The 24,144-nt window shown below is 37.6% G+C and overlaps 1 protein-coding gene across 1 annotated transcript in view; it reads left to right on the top strand.

The window, feature by feature from the left end:
- PLXDC2 (plexin domain containing 2) overlaps positions 1–24,144 on the top strand; it is a 324,630-nt gene that overhangs the window by 269,506 nt on the left and 30,980 nt on the right. The window contains exons 11-13 of the mRNA XM_032473563.1: positions 3,166–3,316; positions 4,769–4,807; positions 20,897–21,057. Of these exons, the coding sequence (XP_032329454.1) occupies positions 3,166–3,316; positions 4,769–4,807; positions 20,897–21,057 (351 nt within the window). The remainder of the gene's footprint in view (positions 1–3,165; positions 3,317–4,768; positions 4,808–20,896; positions 21,058–24,144) is intronic.

The raw sequence follows: 24,144 nt of genomic DNA, 5'->3' as shown, positions 1-24,144 counted from the left end.
GTAATTCACACATCTTAGTTTTCTTGCTTCAGTGTGGGCCCAGCATGAAACACAGACTAAGGAAAAGAATCCATCATTTTCTAAGCCTTCCTAAATGTATTTGTAGTGAATTTACCATATTCTATGGCCTGTGCTGAGCACTAAAATGATACAAATTTTTTAAAAAAACTGCCTTCTATTCCCAAGGAGCTCAGAATCTAGCACATTCTGTAATATTCAGTATTTCCTTTTTATTCTGTAAGTAAATCGTTAACCTTACTAGCTTTAGGTTGAGGTAACTTTATTTTGTGGATTGTGCATCAGCGCTTGCCCACTTGCCTTCCAAGTCTTTTGTTCATAGTATTACTCATTTTTTTCTTATTGATTTGCCTCCTCATTCAGCATCCCAATGTTATTTTCACTAAAATTTCTTCCTTCATTAAGACAGATATCAATTTCCAAATACTAGGATGCATATTTGCAGATGGTCTCTGCCTTGTGTTGTGAAAGCCCTAAGCTCTCGTTCGTTCTTAGCATACTGTCACATGTCCATTGATAAACACTGCAAAGTTCTGCAGCTTCACCTCTGTGCCTTCCAGGCGCTTGGCCTCTTTCTCCTCCAGTGCAGTGTGTTTCAAAATGAGAAACCAACTCTTGGGGCAGATCACCATCATCCGTCATGATATTGTACGTATCAAACCAAACAATTAGCCAATTCTTTTCTCTTTTAAGGCAAAATTGACTAAGGCAAGTAGTTACGCAGCAAAAATATTGTCAGTAAAATACATATGGGGAAGATATTTACAGCAAAGAAGATTATGGTGGAAATTCCAGACACGGGATAAGTGTACTATTCAGTCAGACTGTCTCCATGCTCTTTGTTTTCACCTTCTGAGCACTTTGGAGGTGGGTTTGATCGTCTCATCGCTTCCTTATCCTTTATCCTCTCTTTTGTATCATCTGTCTTCTTCTTTCTCTAAGCTACCTTCTGGGGAATTTCTTCAGATCTATTTGCCAGTTTCTTAATTCTCCCTCCATCGTGTTTAATCTGCTATTTAACCTATCCATTGAAGTAGTAATTTCAAGAAATATATTTTTCATTGCTAAAATGTAAATCTAAATTTAATCTACTTTTATTAAATCTGCCATGTCATTATAATAGCTATGTTACAAGTTCATTTTTAAATATTACTTTTCATTTCTTTAAATATTTCATATATCATTTTTATGTATTCCATATTGGATGGTCCCAATACCCAAAAGGTTTTTGCAATCTAATTATGTTGTTCATTGTTTTTGCTGACTCTTTTGTCAGAGTGCTCTTTTTCTTTTTGTGTCCTTCAGTTAAAAGTGCATATTTGTTTGATCTTATTCCATGGAAATCCTGAGGATGTACAGGGGCGATGCTCTCCACCGAAGGATTTTTGATGATGGGAACCTGAGGGTTTCAAGGGATACCATATGTTCCTGCCTCAAAATGGGGAGGAGAGGTGTGGATTTATCTCCCCCATTGTCTGCTGGCACAAGGCTTAATCTCCTTAGAGCATAATTAATTTTTGACATTTTTACCCTCAGAACAAACTCTTCTTCTTAACTTTACCCAGTGGTCCTGCTTCTGCCCTCTCTGTAGCACACGGCGTTTGCTCAGTGTCTCAGGAAGTCTGACTGTGAATGGAAGAAAAAGCAAGAGAATGTCAGGATGCATGTGGAGACGAGGGAAGACTGAGTCTTTAAAATAAGTTTGGACGTGCTTGAGTATGATTAAGTGTAGATGATAACAAGGCAGGAGGGAATTAGAGATCAAATACTGAAGAGAGAGGAAGGGGTTAAACGAGCAGGTTCACGAAGCCCAAGCAGCTAGGCTGAGTTGGGCCAGAGTAGAGGTGGGGAGAACAGCTGTAAACGGCGGGCCCCATCCCTTCTAACAGAAGGAAGGAAGAAAGATGATAAGGAAAGTGGAGGCAAGGAGAAGATCATGAGATCACTGAAGCTGAGAAGACGCAGGAACTGAAGTTTGGGGAAGTGAACGGGCCGCTAGGATGTTCAAGTAGAGAGTAAACTGCATCAGGTCTAATTACTGAAAAGGAAGCTGTCCGGGGAACTCTTCCTGAGCCAGCAATAAGATACACTGGACCTCCCCAAAGACAAGAAGCTTCAGAAACACATTTATTTAATAATAATTTTATAGCACAGGGAAATATATACAAGATCTTGTGGTAGCTCACAGCGAAAAAAAATGTGACAATGAATACAGTATGTTCATATATAACTGAAAAATTGTGCTGTACATTGGAATTTGACACAACATTGTAAAATGACTATAACTCAATAAAAAAAAAGTTAAATAATTTTAAAATATGAGGTAAGTACCTTCCAGGTACAGAATAGTTATTTTCTACTCAAGGCCCCCCAGAGGGGATGGAGGCTTTTGAAACACAAAGAGGTAGGGAGAAAAGCCAACTTCTAAACCATCACAGTTTGCATGTTGGAGACTGTTACTGGTGAAGGTCACATTATTTATTTTTCTGGGATATAAATGAAAAATACAGTATGTACGGTTCCCTGGTGTTCTCAGTACAGCGCTGCTAGGGAGAAGACAGACTAAGTGATTCCGTGAGTGCTGTTCAGCCCTTTGCTTGGGTTGTTTTGAATATTTTTATAAAAGGAAACAAAATTGTAATTGTTAATATCCATTCAACCTGAAGTGTATTATTTTAGAAACAATAAGGTAGCATGGAGCAGTGGTCACCCTTTTAGGATTTAGCGTTACCAGGTTGATGTGAAGGGAGTACGTTCTTTCTGCACACACTTAAGCGTATTTCAAATCTTGTTTTAAACAATGTTTTTCTTCTAGTGTGAACATTTCCTTTTTAACATCATGTCTCTTATTCACGGATATAAAAGTTTGGTTAAGATAAACCAGTTGGATGAAAGGTTAGCGGCAGAAATGAAGAAATCCAAATGTCTAATGGTGGAAATACTTTGCTACAGCCATTTTTTTCTCTCGTCTATTTTAAATACTTGTAAGTTAGTCAAATCTATCAATAGATTCCAGTACAAAAATAATGTATTCCTCATTTTGATGGGAGAAGCTTTTGTGCTTTACAGCCCAACTCCTTTGAAATAGCTAAATACATATGCATATAAGATGAGTCAAATTCTTTTCCCCTTTGTTTCTCTGATCAGTCCAAGGAGAAGATGTGTGACACCACAGAGCCAGTGGAAAGCTCCACGCGAACCACCACAACCATACGAGCGACAACCACACAGTTCAGGGTCTTGACGACCACCCAAAGAGCAGCCACCTCCCAGCTGCCCACCAGCCTGCCCACAGAAGGTGCCCTGGAAATACTTTTCCTTTATCTCTGGAGGAGAGAAGCATCACGGTGGTGGTGTGCTGAAGAAGCTCTCCAGGGGGAAAGTGATTCTTTGGCGAACTAGATTTCTTAGGGATTTCTAAAAGGGAAAAGACAGACGTATTACGGAAAAAAATGTGCTTTTTTTTTTTTTTTTTAATGTGTGGATACCTTTTATTAACATTTAGTTTTTAATAGTGGTCCTGGCCGCTAGTCCTCCCTAGAAGAGAAATAGACTTTCTTTCATGTTGCTGAACTTTGTAATAACTGTATTCAACATTTTAGCCACAGGATAGAGAGGCAAAAATGCATATAAAATGGCTATTGATTTGGGATTCTGAACAAAAGATAATTCTACTTATATGCAAGTCTAATGTTTGCCTGGATACAGTCAATAAATTATGTTGGCTTGTAACCTATAGAGGGGCCTTGTGTACGCCCCAGAAATTGTACTTGAAAAGCACTTCCTTTGCCAGGAAAGGCAAAAATACTAGAGAACATTAATGCATGAGCAGAACTCATTGGGAGAATGTGTATTAGGCCAAACTTGTGAACCATTTATTCTCAATGGTACCACTAGGGAGAAATGTGAGACCAGCCGACCAAGAGTAAGCTTCGAGGGGGAAGTTGGTCATCCCTGTTTATTTTCATGAACGCTGCTTTCATTTGAATGAGAAATGAAACTGGAATCTTTTGCTTTTAATTGAAATTTAATTGGATATTAAAAATTAGCTGCAATAAAGTGATAAAGTGAGCTAAATCCATTTAATAAAGATGCTAAATACATTTGATTGCTTTTAAAAATGGTCTTGTTTTAATCCATATTATTTGGAGTTGTTACATAGCCTGAGGAGATACTTCTCTAATTTGCAAATATTCTTGCAATTCGAATCCTGCCCTTTAGAATGAAATATAACCACTGGAATAAAAAAAAAAAAAAAAAAGGCACATTCTGCATTTTGTTCACCAAGAGCTTTTTGTGTATGATTACACTCCTATTTGTTAGCAACAAATAAGCATTTAACTTTTGAAGTTAAAACTGTAATATTGACAAATCTTTACTACTCCAATTAACTCAGAATTTTCTTGATCTTGATTTTTTAAGTGAATAAGGACTATAGAGTCTAATTACAATTCCATTTTAGAAAATTAAAAATAAATGTATTTTAAGTTAAAATTATAATAGTGTACTTTTCTCACAGTTATATAATCATTTAACACTTCACTAAAGTCTTAATCTTGCTTATCTCAGCAAGAACTTTTAATACTACATCATATAAGCTGGGATCGCTCTCACTGGACTAGAAATTAACCCAGTGAAGTATCAAAATCTATTTGTGTTATACTTAAGGCATTAGTAGACAATTACTGGTCATGAGATTTATGTATCTTAAATTTTTTTCTGTTACAATTCCTTCGTATTTCTCTTCCAGATGATACCAAGATAGCTTTACATCTAAAAGATAATGGAGGTAAGAATTGACACTTTTCTTTTATAAATATTTTTAGATTCCAATCTATTTCATTTATTTTTTTTATTGAAGTATAGTTGATTTATAATGTTGGGTTATTTTCTGGTGTACAGGATGGTGATTCAGTTATATATATATATTTCTTTTTCATATTCTTTTTCATTACAGATTATTACAAGATATTGAATATAGTTCCCTGTGCTATACAGTAGGATCTTGTTATTTATCTATTTTATGTATAGTAGTTTGTATCTGCTAATCCCAAACTTCTAATTTATGCCTCCTCCTCTTTCTCCTTTTGTAACCATAAATTTGTTTTCTATGACTGTGAGTCTGTTCCTGTTTTGTAAATAAGGTAATTTGTATCTATTTCATTCATTTAAATATGAGTTAAAGAACTTGTGGACTTCTCAATACAGAGTGAGGTTACATTTCTCTTCCTGTTGGTATTTAACACAGGAAGAATTCACTGGTTGGCTTGAAATGCAAAATTGTTTCAATAGTGTAGTAAAAGTCTAATCTTTGCACTTGCTTGTAAAACTGCAGGACACCAATGAACAATTATAAAGTGAAAATTTATCCGCACATCATGCTATTCCTTGTTGCTCTAGTCCTTGGTTTATTAGTTGTATATGTGACTATACAGCGCAGGTATTGGGTTCAACTTTTTTTCCCACTATTTTGACTATTCAACGTCTTTTATAACTAAAATTAAGAAATAGAACAAATACGGAAATATACTTTACTAGGCCTTTTTATCTTTAATGCAAAGCAAGGGACAAAAATTAAACATGCAAAAGAATATTTTGTAAGTAACATACTTAAAGTTTTTCTGAGATAATTTAAAAATCTCTATAACGGTGCTTGAAAATTTGAAGAAGAAAGGTTTTATGAAAATAAGGCTGTGAAAGAGAGTGACTCAATATTTTAAAATAGTTCTTTTCCTATAAATTAAGTTAGCTCATACATCTGTCATAGAATGCTGCATCTTGATAAAAGAATTTTGTTGTTAGTAACTGTTTACTCAGCTTAGGAAGGGGGTTTTCCTCTTCTTAGCAGCATCTCTTATGTAAATATGGGTACACTGTGACATTGATCTAGACACAATTTTACTTTTGCAGCCCCAGATGACTTCCTAAGTCAGAATCCAGCACATACGTTGTTAGGGATGTTTTTCCCTATAATTGTAGAGAATAGTTCCTAAACTACTCAGTCTAAGTTCAGCAACAAATACTTCTATGTTTTCTTAGGTTACTATATATATATCTAGATTTAGATTTATAGCAGTCTGTTTAAAAGAGAAGCTGCTTACCTCTTTTATTACAGCAATTATCCCTTGCCTTGCTCCTGTATCATAGTGTTTTATTTCATTCATTTTCTGAGTCATTATTGTATTAATGCCATCAGTGGAGAGCTTCACAGATAACCATTTGCAACATATATACTAGCTAGAAATAAAATCTTACTGCTTGAAGGGGCTTTAGCATTCCCCCAGTTCAAAATTTCTCAGAGCAAGTAAGTTTCATGTGAACAGAAGTCCTAAAGCTGTGGTGACCTCATCATGAGGGAGGGTGTGTGCTGTGAGATGGATGAAATGGAGGAGGGGTCCCCCAGAGGCTTCAGTTGAATTTGTTATGTTTGATGTTTAATATGGGGTAGTGGTTATGTATGTGTTTGTTATATTATTCTCTATGTCATCTTCTTTTTCCTTAATATGACTAAAATAGTCTGTAATGCTAGAATTATAGAAAAATGAAAGATTCCTGTGATCAGAAAAAACAAGAGTCCTATGATTAAATAGGTATGAGATACTCTGGATGAAAGAAATTCCTTTGCTGGAGAACTGTTTAGAATGTTTAACGTTCGTTTGTTCATTCATTCACGTATTCCTGCGGAATGCCTGCTAATTGCAAGGCATTGTTAAGTGCCTGCAGCCACGGTAGTGAATAGGGCTTAGACAAATTCTCTGCTTTCAGAGAGCATATATTCCAAAAGAATCTTCAGGATGGTAACAACAATTTAGTATCTGGCATTTCTCCACTATTTGGTCATAAAAATTTTTACAAATAGTGTCTCACGTTCTTAATGTTTTGTGGAACACACTTTGGGAAATAGTTTTCTAGAATATTACCGGTTATCCCAAGGGAAATCCTTAGTTGTGTTTAGTGCAGCAAGGAATCATAAAACATTGAAGATTTTCTTAATGCACTGCATTAAAACTATCTTATGATGCTGAGAAATCAAGTTAAGTAAATCCCCAGATTGAAATGGAGGACTTGCTTTCTTGTCTATTATACTAGAAAAGTTGACTGTTGGATTTTCAGATAATTACTGACATGCGGCAGATAGGCATCAGAATTCCAAAATGTCGCAATGAGATTTAAATATGCCTATACACTGGAACACTTTTCATGGCTAAGTTTGTTTGTAAAGCACTTCTAAAAGTACAATTAGAGCAGACCAACCTGACCAGGGTTAAGATAAATGTTCCTTCCAAAGAGTACTTAAGGGAAATCACACATTACTTTTTATAGCAACTTTACTTAGATAGCATGCTATCATTGCTTTTTATTTTATGGCATATAGAGATGCAGGAAGGATTGCCAATTTAAATCCAATTTCATTAGTTAATTAAATGTGTTGAAAACAGAATTCAAAATCATTCTCCCCTCCCCCTCTAGCTTAACATTTTTGCAAGATTGAGGTAATAATGAAAAAGGATGCCTAATTTAAATGTTTCCTTACATCTAATGAGAATTTTTTTAATGCAAACTAATACACCTTTATAAATTGCAATGTATTGCTGCAAATAAATTCAGCACATTTTCTTTCTTGATTTAATTGGCTGTTCTTAAAAGCACTTTAATTTAGAGGTCTGTACTTTTCTAGAAAAGAGGGTGACATTTTTCAAAGCAGTCAGTGTGTAGCTGGAAACCAGTGACTCTGCCTTTACATACAGCATCTTCTTTAGATATTGGATTACCTCGGCTCTGAGTCTTCCTGGGACACTTCTGTGGGTTAAAGTAGTTGATTTTCTTAGTCAAACCCACAGCTGACATGATTATACATTCACTTTCCAGGAGATTTTCCTTCATCTTTGATGTAAAGCATAAAATAGTTCTGAGCAGCTGGATACCACAGGCACCCGGCAGGGCTTCTCATTCACAGGAGCCAAACTGAGCCCCAGCCTGTGAAATGGCTTCTGAGAAGCCTTCAGTTATGCAATTGCATTTCCTACTATGTTTAGATTAGGCCTAGGTAGAGCCTCTGAAAATTTCAGGCTAGTTGTTTGGAGTTTTATTAGCCTCAGGGTTGAGTGGAAACTCTAAGCTTTGTAAATAATTTGGAGAAAAGAAATGAAAAAAAAAAAAAAAAAAAGCATTGATTGACCATTGAACAGTGGCTGAATACAAAAACTCAGAAGAGCCAATAAAAAGATAGCATTTTATTTCCAACTGAATATTCCTAGTCACATGTTTATCATATTAAGTTTTGAGTTATATGTCAGTCTAATTAAGTAGCATATTGGTTCCTTATTTATGTGAAAGGCAGAAGAAGGGGATGAGGAGGGGGAGGAGGGGAGAGAGGAAAAGAAAAAAGAAGAAGAGGAAAAGAAACATGTATTGTTCCCTATGTTCCAAGCACCATTCTAAATGCTGTGCATATATTAACTCATTTAATTCACACTACATCCCTGTGACTTGGTCCTATTATTATTTCCATTTTATAGCTGAGGAAACGTAGGTACGAAAAAGTAAAGTTACCTGGCTAGTATGTGGCAGAGCTGGGACGTGCATCCAAGTAGCCGTGATGCAAATTCCACATCCTGACAGCCTCCCAGTATCACCACTCCCTTGCAGTACAGCCCTCTTACAAACTTCGCATGGGAGATGCCACTGTAAGGAGTTTTAACTCAAACCCACTATATTATGTTTCCTGTTTTATAACAACTGATTATGCTTACAAGTATTTGGAAATGAAATTTCCTTTTCCCATGTAATTATGCATTAGTTTCCATTTTATCCTTTCTTTGAAAATCACAATGCATTGCTTCTCCTGTGTAACTGAGTAGTGTCTGAAGCACTGGCATGTGTTCTCCAAACTACAGGCTACTCTGTGTTTATGTTCAAAATCTAAATTCAACTTTTTTGGCTTATCTAGAAATTCAGGTTTAATTCACCATTAAGGGGGTCCTAGAATATATTCTTTAAATGTATGTATTTCTACAGATAATGGTTATGTGTTTAAAACAACACATTCCTTGGGTTTTCCAGTTTTGGCAGAAACTTATTAGAAGAGTTACATTTTTAAAGAATTACCTAGCTATATATATTTAGCAGGTACAACTATTAAATGCCTTCTTTGGCATTTAATTGGTTGCTTGCAAATGGCACTTACCACCTAAATAGAAATATAAATGTCTTCAAGATGCAAACTGGATAAAATTATATGCAGGGCTGAAAAAGTTTTGCAAGTTGAATCAATGGCAGAGTCTTTTAATTGAGAAGTGAAATCTTCAACTGGATTTGACTCAATTTAGCAAATTGAGTTGTGTCTTTCTGTTACACTGCAGATGTTAAGATTATGTCAAGCTCTAAAATCCTATGGTTGATTTTATTATTTCAAATTTCTTGACTGAGATTTATCAAAGTACCCAAAACTGGGTTCTCTCTTGATTCCTCTAAAGGTTCTTCCTTTTGATAAAATTAAGTTTCTTTAAAAAAAAAATGTTTGAATATAAACTCCTAATTGCTAATGATATTTAAAAGGATGAACACTCCAGACTGCGTTGATGTGTTATGCAGGTGGGACTGTGTTTGTCATTTCTTCTTATTGCTAGGAAATGTACTAAGCCTGGATTCTGAAAGGGTACGTTCTTGAGTCAGAGGGTGGTGTCTTCATCAAAGGGATGCTGAAATAACTACATTAAACAGTTTGCAGAACAAGATTAAGTTAATTCTGGGGTGCAGATCTGCAAAGTGATTGATTTCAAAGGGCTAAGACAGAAATACCTTGAACGAACTATAGGATGGCTGGTCTAAATTCTGATTCTGTTGTGTTTACTTTCCTATTTCTGAACGTAAGGCTTTTCATCCAAAGATAAAATGTTAGAACATTATTCTGACTTTTTCACTAGACTGCTTCTAAGGTTATATTTTTACTACCTAACCTGTAGTGACAGATCAAGTGTTTAGTCTTTCACTTATCATTCAGTTGAATTATTTTTTGTCTTTAATACATAAATCATCAAAGTAACGTATGTTTTGCTTTTCTTTCCTACCTTCCCTTGCTATTTTTCCATCTACTTCTTTCACATAAATCAGTCATGTAAGCAAAGGGAAACTTGTTACTTTTTGACAGGGTATTGAATTTCTATCACTTTCTGTTTCAAAACCTGTAAATATCTTGGCATTTGGTTTTATCTGTTGCTTGTTTGACTGCTTTTCAGGATAGCACTAACTCTAAGTGTATATGTACCATAACAGTGAAAATTTCTTATACTTCAGAATGTTATTTTGAATGTTCCCTTGGGTTAAGAATTTCTATCCCAAAATTTTGTCCAAAAGAGTGGTTTTTCAACTTCTCCTGTGCATCGGAGTCATCTGGTTAGTCTCATCTAATTTTATTATTTGAGCTCATGAAAACCTGTGTTCAGACTGTTCTCCATACCGATTAAATCTGAACCATGGGAGCTGGGACCCAGGCATCAGCACTTTTTAACCCCAGGTGACTCGCATGCAAAGTTCAGTTGAGAACAAGTGGTCCGATGCAATGCTTCATAAATAGTAAAGAGCCTGAGAATCATTGGAGGAAGAAGAAAGTCTTGTGAAAATGCATTTTCTGCAGAGTAGTTCCACGGTGGAGCCCAAATCTTTGCAGTGCATTCCTGACAAGTTCTCAGACAATGCGGGCACGGCCAGTTCACAGACCACCCTGAGTATCAAAAGTTGAATGAATTCTTAATTTCTTTCTGCCAGAGTCCCCAAATAAGAATGGCATTTCTTACACCAAATCCACCCATTTGTCCTCACCTATACCTCATGACTCTCCATATTTTAATTGGTGACAACAAGAATTTACCTTGGTCTACATGTGTCTTGCTCAGCAGTGTCAGGGGATCTAAAAGTATTATGTCTGTTCCTTCTCAACTCATTTTAATACAGTATGTGAAAATTAGTCCATTCTAGCCAGTGAAAATTTATTTTAGTAAAGTCAGTTACGTTTTCTGTGTTTTGTTGAACCATATGAAATTGTTGATTTTTTTTTTTTTTACCATTTTTGACCTGCAAAATTGCAATTTCATTGTTCAATCTAATTATTTAAAAAATTCTTATCCACTCTAGGAAAAGCAAAAGAAAAACCACATTGGCATACACATTTCCCCCTTTATGTTGATTTGTAGATAGGATTTGTAGAGTTTATGCTGCTGATAGAACATAGAACAAAAATGATGTAGCAGAAGCCTCAGGAGATACACACACATGGCTTCCAAGAAGTAGCTGTAAATACACTTTCCATCTGCCATCAGCAAAGTGTTTTACTACGTCCTCTCACTGATCGATTCCTACCTTTCTTTCTGTGCTCATCTCTTACGTAATTTCAACCTGCCTTCTTCTTGTCAGAAACCTGGTCTTGGCAACTCCTGTCGGAGGAAGGGAACTTCCATACACCATTAGATTTTGGACCCTGGGATTTGTGAGGGGCCCCAGGAACAGTTTCTGTGTGGCCCAGTATTTCTTGTAACCCTTCCTGGGTTACTAAACATATATAACGTTATTATTATAAACGTGAAATATCTAGCGATCGTGGTTAATTGCCTTGTGCTACTAAAATAATGTATATATCACTATAAAATTAGAGTGACTGATATTGATTTTATTTGACTTGACTTGATTTATTCAAGAAACATTTCTTAAACTGCTGTGTGCCATGCACATTCATAGGAGATGCAAATACACAGGTAAACAAGGATTGAGCCTACTGTGAGGAAGCAAGTGGTCCAGTGGGATGAGATAGGGTAAGACATCGATAATTAGGTGTAGTGTGAAAAGCATGAGGACAGATTCAGGAAAAACTATGAGGGCAGAGAAGAGGTATCTAAATAAAACTGGAATTATGGGAAATCTTCCCAGACATGATGCTTGATCCAAGTCTTGAAGTGTGAGTATAGAAAAGGGCCAGAAGAATGACATTTCAGCAAAGGGATCTGCAAAGGCTGAGGTTCAGTAGCATGAAACATCAAAATCTGTTTGGCTAACTCTAAAGAGTTTCCACCATTTATTTGGCTAGGGTAAGAGTATGCGTTAAGTAGTGATGAGTGGTGAGGCTGAACAATAAGAAGGGGCTGCTTCGGGGCTCATACCCTTTTACATCAGGCAAAGGAGTTTAAACTTTATCCTGAAGACACTGGGAGCCACTGAAATCATTTAGACAGGGGAGTATTGTAAAAAGTTTCCCACATTTTGGTAGGTCATTCTTGAGGGGTTGCGGGGAAAGAAGTGAGACTGAGGCCAGGAAAAATAGTTAGGACACTATGCTAGTAAGCTACAGAAGAAATAATGAGAGGCTAAACTAAACTAGTGGTTGCTAATGGGAATAAAGAAGAGAGAACAGACGGGAGAAGTGTATTTAACAAAGTAGAATCTGCATAACTAACGTCTGATTGGATGTGTGATTTATGTGATAGGAAAGTGACTAAGATGGCTCCCAGGCCTTGGGGTTAGTTATCTGGGTGGATGATGGTGCTGTTAAGAGGGGACACAGGAAAAAGACCACGTATTTAGGAGAGGCGATGAATTTAATTTGAGCATATTGACTTTGAAGTGATCTTGTGGGACGTGCAAATGAAGATGTCCAGCAGGCATTTTTCTATGCAAATTAGAAGTTCACTTGAGAAATACAAGCAAACAATATAAATTTAGGCATCATCAGCATATAAGTGATAGTTGAAGTTATCAGTGTGAATGAGATTACAAAAGAATAATATAAAAATGAAAAGAACAGAGGATTAATGAGGGAAAACAGCATTTGAGATTTTTGTGAAGAAAACTGAGAACGGAGTCAAAGAGACCACAAGAAAACCAGAAGAGTTTAGTATCACAGAAACCAAAGAAGAAGAAAATTTCAAGGAGGAAGTAGTGAACAATGTCAATGCTGCAAATAAGTCAAGTAAAAAGAAGAAATCCAGGACATTGTACAGTCCACAGTTGCACAATCTCCAGACAACCAGGACTCAATGTTTAGTTTTTTAAGGAACTTCCATACTTCTCCATAGTGGCTGCACCAATTTACATTCCCACCAACAGCATAGGAGGGTTCCCTTTTCTTCACACCCTCTCCAGCATTTATTATTTGTAGACTTTTTGATGATGGCCATTCTGACGGGTGTGAGGTGATATCTCACTGCATTTTTTGATTTGCATTTCTCTGATAATTAGCTATGTTGAGTATCTTTTCATGTGCCTGTTGGCCATCTGTGTGTCTTCTTTGGAGAAATGTCTTTTTAGGTCCTCTGCCCATTTTCTGAATGGGTTTTTTGGGTGGGTTTTTTTTTTTTTTTTTTTTTTTGACATTGAGCTATTTGTATACTTTGGAAATTAATCGCTCATCAGTCACATGGTTAAAACATTATTTTAGGCAAAAGAAGTGAGGCATGAAAGAGTACATATAATATGACTCAGTTTATATGAAATTCAATATAGATGAAATTAATCTACAGTAACAGAAGTCAGCACAGTGGTTGCCCATGGCAGGGCGGGGTGGGAGCGGTAAGGATGAACTAGAAGGGGGAAAAGGAATTTTAGGGGGACATGGATATGGTCTGTATCTTGATTTGGTTTATGATTACTTTGGTATATAAAATTGTCAAAATTTATTGAATTGTACACTTAAGATCTGTGCATTTCAAGGATGCAAATTTTACCTTAGTGAAAGAAAAGAGAAATTTTGATGTGCTTCTCATAAACTATGTAGTTTTTTTTAAAAATTCTCATGAGTCAATTTTTCCAAACTTCTTAAAATTCTTAACGAAAGGGAGCTAAAAGCTTTATCCTTAGCAAACAAGCTTTTCTAATTAGTAGCCTTAAAAATTTAACGCTTCTGATTATTTGATTCATGGTTTGCTTTAAGTTATTCTTAGAATCTTCCCATGTGGTTGCTAATAATGATAAAATTATCTAGCATTATTGGGCTGATACTGTGTTACACCAGGCACTCTTCTAAGGGCTTTGCATGTTCATCTCATTTAATCCTTACAGCACCCTATGAAGAAAGTGCTTTTAGAATCCCATTTTACGCACAAAGTATCAGAAGCACAAGGATGTAAGTGATCTGGGGTTCACATGGTTTGTAAGGGCTGTAGCTGGGCTCGTCCACCGAGTGCTCTGCCGCCTGAGCATGCGCTGTGCTCCCCACGGCCATCCTGTCCTGCAGCCCAGGAGGGTGGCGCTGGATGTTGCACTGAACGCGGCAGAAGAATCCTGGTCGCCCTGTGCCCGTCACAGTGGACAGACAGATGTGTGTCCCAACCACTCAGCAACTGTGGAGCCTCAGTACCTCCGCTCCTCTTAATCACGGCTGTGCTACCGATCAGTTTGAGACCTTCTTGAAATTATTCATGGAAATGGGATTCTTTCTCTCACTGAAGCTTAAGTGCATGTTGAATGAAAGCAAGGACACTATGTAGCCATTTGCCCGCCATCCTCCCTCCATTAAAGCCATCCAGTGTCTCAGCAATCACAAGCAGCACCAATTGCCAAATCGCAGAGTGCGCCTTTTAGGGCCTCTCCTCCCATCCCCCACACTTTGAGACCAAAGCACTTGCAACTGAAAAACTCACAGGACTGCCGCCTCCGCGTGGGGGTGGGGCCATTTGACTTGACGGAAAAGGTTAGACTGGGGCTAGTGCTCACCTCCCGGACTAACCATATTCTATCCCACATTCGGTGTGTGGAACTTAATATTCCAGGAAACTAGACATTCCAGGACCTAAAGGCAGACAGTTGTGATAAACACAATTTTTAGAGCATTCTTCCTCCCAAACAGGCTAGTTGGCTCTGTCCCCGTTGGAGGCATTATCTGAGCCATGTTTTGACAGTATGGATGCCGAACAGTGAACGCAAATACCCTGCAAAAACTGGTTCTCAGTGGTTTTGATTTTTCCTTTCTACCCTTGATATATGTGCACGTGCTAACAGTTTTGGTGCCACGAATTAAAATAAAATTCGAGGCGCTACCCAAGGTGTTTTTGTTTTGTTTTCCCATTTCTGATGCTGTCTTTTTGAGATACGTAGCACATACATACAGTCCTGCCCATTTACCCTCCTGGGAGAGTCCAGACATCAAACCACAACAAGTAACAAAAGGACTGTATGGTTGTTAAGAACATCAGAGGTTGAGGTTCAGTCCTGAGGTGCCCACAAGGGCCAAGTTGGTATCCTCCAGCAACTACATTAATCCCCTGCTTTCTTCAGAAGCACAAAGGTTTTCATTAATTTTGAGCCTAAACTCAGGGACCAAAGAACTTGAGATTGGTTCAATATTCAGCAGTTTTCAAAAGATGCTGCCAATAGAGGTTGATTTTATTTAGATAGCCCACTGGACCACAGCAGCTGGGCTTGTTCTGCAGACAGTGGCTGCAGGTTACACGTAGCACGCTCCTGCCCCTGCCACCACTGGGGTCTGGGGAGAGACTTTGCAAACTCAGAAGGACCCCGGTGGCCTGTTTTCCTGCAGGTGGGTATACAGTGCCGCTGCATGGAGATTGATCTGGATCTTCCCACTGGAAAAACTTCTCACGGAGACGTGCCTGCTTTCATCTGACATGCACTGCAGCTCCAGTGAGAGGATGGCTACCCACTTCCACGGATGACTCTAAGAAGGCTCATACTGACTCAGTGGCACAGCCACGAGTGAAAGGAATGGAGATGTGAAGGGTCCATGTTAGCTAAGAAAGGGTGCTGAATTTGCTAGGGAAGCAGACATTCACTGTGATATTCATATGCTTGTACATAAGTGGCCTGTTTTAATATAAGTGACTTCATTCTGGAGTGCATGGGATTAAATAGCATGAAAAGTCACTCTATTCTGTATCCCCAGATCTTGAAAATAGGTTGTCAACCTCATTTTTGGTATTCCATAGTCACTGTGGTTATATTTTCAAGATATCTATTTAATATATGTTTCATATTTAGGTGGGTAATTTAAGTATTAAGACTTCTGTGGATTGTTTTGTAGAAGTAGAGACGTATTTTATTTTGGGGGATACTTTTAAAATAGATTTTTAAATAAATAAACAAAACTTGGTATAGAAAGCTGATGTTAGGGAAACTCTGAAAGTTAGGTCTTATAAAGATCTTGGTTGCTGAATACATGAGAGGCACAGATGGATTATTACAAAAAGTAACACATACAAACAAGAAATGAAAAACTATCATGGATTGTTCCAAAGATTTATTTTTGGTGTAACAGTGGCTAGAAATACTGTAAATCCTCCCCGTAGATGTGCACACACACACAACGTGCACCCATCACATAATGAAGCTGGAAGCAGGCTGGGTGGTGACTGCCATCCAGAATCCCTCATTTTGATGGGATCAAGCATCCCTTTTAATATGATTTCACGGAAATTTTATGTAGCTTTATTTTTCTAAGATAAAAGGTAATGGATTATTGTTCAAGAAGGATTGTCATACCCTAAGCTCCTTTAAACCAGAATGTTTTATCCATTTCCCTGAATGGAATTTCACAGCTGCCAGTGTACTGGCACAGGCTGCAGAAGAGAAGCTGGGCCAGCTGCCCCCGCCAGATATTGTTCTCACCATACATAATGCACTTAGCTGTGTTTTGTGCACCCATTTTAATGTCTTTTCACAGTACTTACCCAAGTCCCTCCTATGGAGATGTCATAATGTGAATTATGAACGTATTGCCACAGCGATGCATGCTGTGGATTGAGTATAGCTTGTCTAATAGTTTCAAGGAACCCTAATACCTGCCTAATATTGAAAGATTGGTAAGCATCCAAAAACAATAGGAGCACCACGATTAAGAAAATGAAAGAACTAAGGGAATTAAGAAAAATAAGAAAATGCATAAAACACCAGGAGAAACGCTGAATGAAATCAAGGTCATAATCATGGCTCTAGAAAGTCAAAAGCACTGAGGAAAAATTTATGAGCTACAAAATGAGATCAGTTGCAAGGGAAACTTCCAGAGGAAAGTCAGTGTAGTTAAAATTTTTATTTTTACTTGGTTTTCGCCTATTACAGTCTTTAGCTCATAAATGGGTTCGGTAATATTCCACAGGGAAAGTCATGTACTTTTAATCCAAAAGTGGAATACTGACATGTTAAGCATTTTATAGTTTAACTTCATTCTAAAGTGTTAAAAAAAGAACATTTGACATCATCTGTATAAGATTTATGAATTTTGAACAAATTTGTGCAAGACTTTGTCCAAAGCCTCTTGGTCCCCCCAAAGGCATTTATCCATAGTGGAATGTATGGGCTGCAGTATTTCTCTTTAAAGCCATCAGAAAAGTTAACTCTAAAGTGAATAAGGAATGTGTATTAAAATCTCTTTAACGTATTAAAGAATTGTACTTCTGAATACAGAATATCAATGCTATATGCATGTTGATACTGAAAAAAAAAGTCATACAGAGTGTAAGGAGATGTAGAAGTTTAAAATTAAATGCTAAACTTTGAAGAAACAAAATGTCAGTTTTTTCCCCTTCTTTCCTCCTGTCTTATTTCTTCTACTTTCTTCTTTCTTTCATTTTGTCGCTAATCCATAAGTCATAAACTTTTCTTGGAGGGCAGAAAATAAAACACATTTACATGAAGTCTTGAATATTTTCAACATGTGCTTAATGCCTTTTTAAAAAAATCTGTTGTCTTTGCTGCTATCATGGTAGCTAAAACTTGGAGAGAGCAGAATGCTTTGATAGATTTGAGTTCTCTCACAGTCTTCTCTGTGTCTGAATATTGATCTGCATTTTATAAAGTACTAAAAAGTTAGGAACTCATGTCACTCAGTGGATCAGATGAGAGTATATTATCTTTGATACTATTGATTTTCTGGGCTTCATTTATGTTTTTAAGTATGTCTTCGACAGAGTCGGGGAAAAAAGGCCTTGATTTAGCAGGCTTTCCAAACATATTTATATGCTTCCTTTTTTGGCTTTGAGGCTCCGTTTTATGGTGTCTTCTTGTCCTTCACCATTAATTCATCTTATTTAAATGCACAATGTAAAGGTGAAAAAGCCAAAGATTTGAATTGTCCTGCATGCGACACTGCACGTGTGTGAGGACAGCTGTTTGGCTTTTGTTCACTTTTGGACATAAATGAAAGAGTGCAAGATATTTCTAAGAAGAGAATAATAGTTTGGGTCTTCAGACTCGAGGCCTCCTGACGTCTTTGAATATCCCCCCAACGCCCTGATAGGCTGATGAGGATCAGAATTTGTACCTGAAATAGGATCAGAGTTTCCTTTGACCCACTTCTGTCTGTCAGTTTCCAAGAAAAATCAGTTGAGCCCCAGAAGTGAATGTTACCAAGGCTGACATCTTTGTTTATTGTCTTTCTCTGAAGGAATGAAATCAACTTATTTAAGAAGTCTGCCCTTGAGATGAATCAACTAAATTTCAATTATGGAATTCACTAGCACTTGCTAGTAGTTCTTTTATACTTTTCAGCTTCAGAATTTCTTTTTGGTTTCTTTTTAGGTTTTCTATCTCTTTATGGGTATTTTCGTTTTGTTCGTACATTGCTTTCTTGACTTCCTCCACATCTTCCTTTCAGGCATCTTTAAGACAGTTCCTTTAAAGTGTTTGCCTAATAGATCAGCCATCGGGTCTTTCCCAGGGACAGGTTCTGTTGATTTTTTTTTCTTTGAATGAGCCATACTTTTCTGTTTCATTGTATGCTTTGTGAATTTTTCTTCACAACTGGACATTTGAATCTAATAAAGTGGTAACTCTGGAATTCAGATTCTTCCCCCTTTCCCCAGGGTTTGCTGCTTTTTGTTGTCATTTTTGTTTATTGTTTTTGGTTTGGGGTTGTTGTAGGCTGTCTCTGTGCCCGGGATCAACCCAAGGTGTAATACTGAGGTCTTTTCAAGTCTTTTTCTGAGCTTTTCCCTGGCCATGCGTGGCCACTTTCAAATTTTCCCCGTATGTGTAGTTGATTCTGAATGTCCTGGTCTTTAATATCTGGCTCCCATATGTGGAAAAAGAGGAAAAATAAAGAGAGATGGGATAAAAAGGGCACTAACTCTTTAAATCACTTGGAAGTTACTTTAGCTGGAGGGAGAAAGGCTTGCGACAGTGGCAGAACGTGCAAAATTAATTACTGCACCTTTGTCTGTGCTCCTGTGATGAGAATCACCAGTCAGTGATCAGAACACAGACCCGTGTGGTTTGGAGGACAGAATCCTTTTCGCCTACCCTGGCCCCTGCAGGCTGCTTCAGGAACTGGTGTATAGCTGCCTGCCACATGGCTGAGGGGTGGAGGATGGGTAGCTACTACTGTCCTAAGTGCTAAAGTTGACTGAGATTAATCACAATTTACAGTCTGAGCCTTCCCCCTGAAAGTTGCAAGCCTTCAATAGAGCCCAGAATTCCAAAACAGCTGTCAGACAGATTCTGCCGGCGCAATTGTTGTCTGTATGGGGAGACAGATTACTGATTTTCTCAACTCTGCCATTGTCCCAGGGTCCTCTCTGTAAATGAATTTTCTACATGATGAATTATTCTTTACATTTTATATTCTTTAACTGATGAATTTCTGTTATGTAAGGGAAAGCTTTAGAAATTTGAGCTTTATTAGATTTGGAGAAGGATAACTGAATACCAACTATGAGTCTCAAGCAAAGAATAAACAAACAATAGCAACAAAAATTTAAAGGATGGATAGGAAGAACTGGAAGGTCATGTTTCTTCACTTTATTTGCAGTTCTGTCATTTTATATTTACCACACATTCTGATAGGCAGCCATGGTTTTCATTAACAAAAATTATAATAAAAGAAATAAATCAGTACTTATTAAATGCGATTTAGTAGACCAAAAATATGTTTAAAATATAGAAACAAAGGTTAGAAATAACAAAGGTGTAAACTGATAATGAAAGGACTGGGAATCACTGTTCTAGAACTTCTATGAGTCTTAAAGAATTTTCTAACAGTTCAAAAATACCGATCGTATTATGTACTAAGATTTAGTTACCTGCTCTACATAATTTTAGATCTCCTCTGAACACCTGAGCTTTCGTCAAAGATTACAGAATTTCAGAACAAGAGAAGACTTTAGAAATTAGTTTTATTTGGTTGATTGACTTTGGGTTGGATAATTATTACTTTAGAAATTTAATTTCTCCTTTTCCCTAACTCTCTGAAAATGGATATTACAGTGGAGAGCATCTCAGTAAAAGTTAGAGAAATTTTGATACTGGTCTGTGGAAAGGTGGGATCTTTTCATATGCTGTGTCTTCCCTTTAGACGGTGATAAAACTCTGGGAGGGTCATTTAGCATCCATCTGTTACACTTTTATAGAGTATTTCAGTTTAAAACAGATTTTGAAAATTATCCTTTGAAGTCATGCACAGCCTTTCTGAAAATGCCTGTGTAGCCCATCAAAAGATGCCTGATACTCTTGAATTTAAATTTTCCAAGAGAATGTGAGAGAGGAGATTTCAAAAAGTAATCAGTTTTTCCATAGGTAACGGTGCCAGTGGTTCAATGAGAAAAATCAAAGTTAAATTTATGATATAGTTAATTAGAGTTTTAGATTTTCCACAGTGCTTTTAGAATAAAGGCTATTAATTTTGCTTTATTTAATAGAATGAAGACCACTGAACTACAAATTAAAGCACAATTATAAATGTGTTTTTAATCATTAATAGTATGGATTTTTCATTTGCCCAAATAAAGAGCATCTAACTTCTAAAATCAGTGTTTGGGAAAGAAAAGTTGCACAGAAAGTAAAAAAAAAAAAGAAAAAAAATCCACTGGTACTTTATTAAGAATATAAATATTCTGTCTACTGGTCTACTGAGAATGCACACATGACAGCTGTGCTGTTCTTCCAGCCTCAACAGATGACAGTGCAGCTGAGAAGAAAGGCGGGAACCTCCATGCCGGGCTCATTGTTGGAATCCTCATCCTGGTCCTCATTATAGCTGCTGCCATCCTTGTGACAGTCTACATGTACCATCATCCAACGTCAGCAGCCAGCATCTTCTTCATTGAGGTGAGTGTCAAGGAGAGCACATAAAAACCATGCTCATCCATGAACTCAAGCCATTTGCTGGCACCACCTGTATTTAATATGTAGCACGTGAGTTCTCCATTTTGCAGTGGCGGGCTGGCTGATTTCACATGTGCACACACACACACACATACACGCACACAACATGTCGATAGATTGCTTTCAGATGATGAGTTCAGTTACCTTATCGCAGCAGCTTTTAAAAGAAATAAGCCATCTTGCCTTTTACGGGTCTAAAAGAAAATCAAAGCCTTACTTTTTGTCTTATTAAAGCAAGTATGTTAACTAGCTGCTCTCCTGATCCTAGAAGGAAATGAGACGTATGCTGGAGGCTGAAGGACTTAGCTTAAATCACCTGATCAATAAATACTAATTGAGTATTGACTAGATTCTTCATACACGGTGGAGGGCTTGCTCTTAAAGAAAAATTTTTCTTTAGGAAAAATCTTGTTTTTACTACCAAATAGCAGCTATCACAATAAGATAATGGTATGTACATCACCATTTGGTGTGAGGTGTGTGTATTTACACATTTATATATATAAATGCACATATACACACACAGTTTACTCAAACATGAAGAGAGCACTGTGCCGAATCAGCGTTGTGTTTTCATGTACAGAATGTAGTTAGTGCCGGTGCCCAAGAGCAGTCAGGTAGGAGGACCAGAGGCCAGAGCCAAGTCCTGACGTCCAGAAGCTGAGACTGGGAAGCCTGGGGGCCTCAGGACAAGGCCAGTGTGGCCAAGGCTCTTCCTGTCCCGCAGACAACTGGGCTTCCTGCGCCCCCGTGTGTGCAACTTTCTCTCCAGCATCTTAATGGAACCACCGCTCTTCCAACGCGGCATGAATCCTGAGCAGTGAAGGCAATCTTCTCCTGCAGAATTTCAGAATGAAATTTTTTCTGGTTCATTGGGTGACATACAGAAGGTTGCTTGAATTTTGTTCAATTGTTGAGTGAGAAATTATAATGACCTTTAGACTATTATAATGCCCTTTAGACTACAAAATAACCTTTTTCCCCTTATCACCGGGGAGAGGGATGCAAATCAGTTAAATAATTGCGCCAAAGTCCTGTGTGGCTCTCACCCATCCTTGGAATAACGTGCCATCTCCTTAGGTCTCCTTCAAGGCCTTGTATCTGGAGCTTGTCTGTCATTTCAGTTTTTGTGCCACAGCTCCTCAGCCTCAGTTCCATCAGGTTCACTCTGCTCTTCTCCGGGCACACCCAAATTCTCCTGCCACCAAGACATGCTCATTCTGTTCCTTCCATCAAAAAGTCCTCCCCTTCCACCTCAGTTCTTGAACTCAGGGTCTAAATAGCCTTCAATACCATGTACCCCTGAAGCTTCCCTGGACCATCTCTCTGCCTGGACAGCTGGACATAAGCTCTCTTTCCTCTGAAAGTCTAACTGTAGTAATACATCTTTATCCTTCTCTGACACTTAAAACTTTCTATTTTGCATTCCAGCTAGATCTGTAGGTGATTTATTCCACCTTACAGACTTATAAATTCTCCAAGATTTGGATTGAATCACTTAAGTTTCATTTAAATAAGAGGTACTCTGTCAATATTTTCTGGGGAAAAAGATAATAAATATCCTAGGACATTTCAAACTTCCACTAAAATTTCACATGCAGACATTTTCCAAAAATGGCATTCTCACTTAAAGCCTTAATAATGGAGAAATTATCAGGCACTGCATTTAGTTAGAAAGCTGATATAAAGCTGATACTAAGTTTTGTTAATGTGCTTGATTCTCACGGAAAGAAACTCTCCCGAGGTCATGAACGCATTGCTCCAAGAGCTGACGAGTGACAAGCTGTAAGGCTTCTGTGACTAACCAGACATCAGGCTGCTGCTGTAACCCCTCATGTGTTTAAGCCTTTTAATATTCTGTGCAGTTTACTTCCTGACATTGTGAAAAAATCTGACAGTGATGCTATTAGTGGCAAACTGCAAAGTGCCAAGGACCTAGTTCATACCAGTTCACAGCAATCCTTGTATGAATATACAGTGAGACTGTAGAATAGTGAAAGTATTTGGGGGTGGGCGTTGCTCTTAGAGACAAATTAGTTCTGTATCCTCATAACACAAAGGAAGAGACTGAGGTTCAGAGTGGTGGAATGACTTCTCCAAGGTCAAAGAGCCATAGTTCTAGGAAGAACTCGTCTTTTCCACACTCAAGTGAAGCAGACTCATTCTGCAGACCCCTAGCTTCTCTCCTCTTTGCCTTTTTCCTTGCTGTTGAATCAGTTGCCAGGAGTTCTGCCTACCTCTGTGACACCCTGCTGTCCTCGTGCAGCTCTCAGTGGCTGGTCAGCAGATGAGTTTTAAAGATAGTAATCATAACTTTAAAGCTGATTCGTGTTTACAAAATCAAAACCCAGATCCATGATGAGTGCACAGTTACTGACATGCCAGACCTTAGAGTTGGAAGGTTTGAATTAACGAATTAAATTAATTGTTGGCGCATAAAGAGATTGTGTTTGCCAATATCATGCAAGTTGCTTTTCATGTTCTATGTTTTACTGCTTTCTGATTTTTAAATGAATTTGGTGTGCAGAGGGGAGAGGTTAGAAGCTTGAGGAGAGAGGTGATTGACAAGCTGTCTGATAGGTTGACCTTTCATTCACTTATCTATTCAGGTTTGTTGAGCTCCTATTATGTGCCAGGTACCCAAGATACAGAGATAAATAAAATGGATAAGAGATGATCCTTACTCTCATGCAGTTTCCTTTCTAGCGAGTAGAGACAGATGATGGACATATTTTAAGCGAGATATGGATTTCAAGCTGAGTGTTTAGTTTTACAAAAGAGGCCATCCTCATAAAATGCTTAAAGAAAATGTTAACCTCTTTTGAGCAGTAAGATATTATTAGTCAAGAAACTAAAAATATAAGAAGTTTGTGGTGATTTTTGTACCTGAACTTGAAATTTGGTAATAATCATTTTATCATTTAAGACTTTTTATAAAGCTCTGGATATGTATTTGTAAACAGACAAGCGTGAATACGTAAGTAAATAGGACTGCTCTCCACAACAGTTAAATTTCCTGAAGGGCAAAAC

This window comes from Camelus ferus, chromosome 35, assembly GCF_009834535.1.
Source record: "Camelus ferus isolate YT-003-E chromosome 35, BCGSAC_Cfer_1.0, whole genome shotgun sequence".
In the NCBI taxonomy this organism is placed as follows: Eukaryota; Metazoa; Chordata; class Mammalia; order Artiodactyla; family Camelidae; genus Camelus; species Camelus ferus.
Note: the sequence above shows the minus strand (reverse complement) of the source record. Positions and strands in the feature narration are given on the sequence as shown.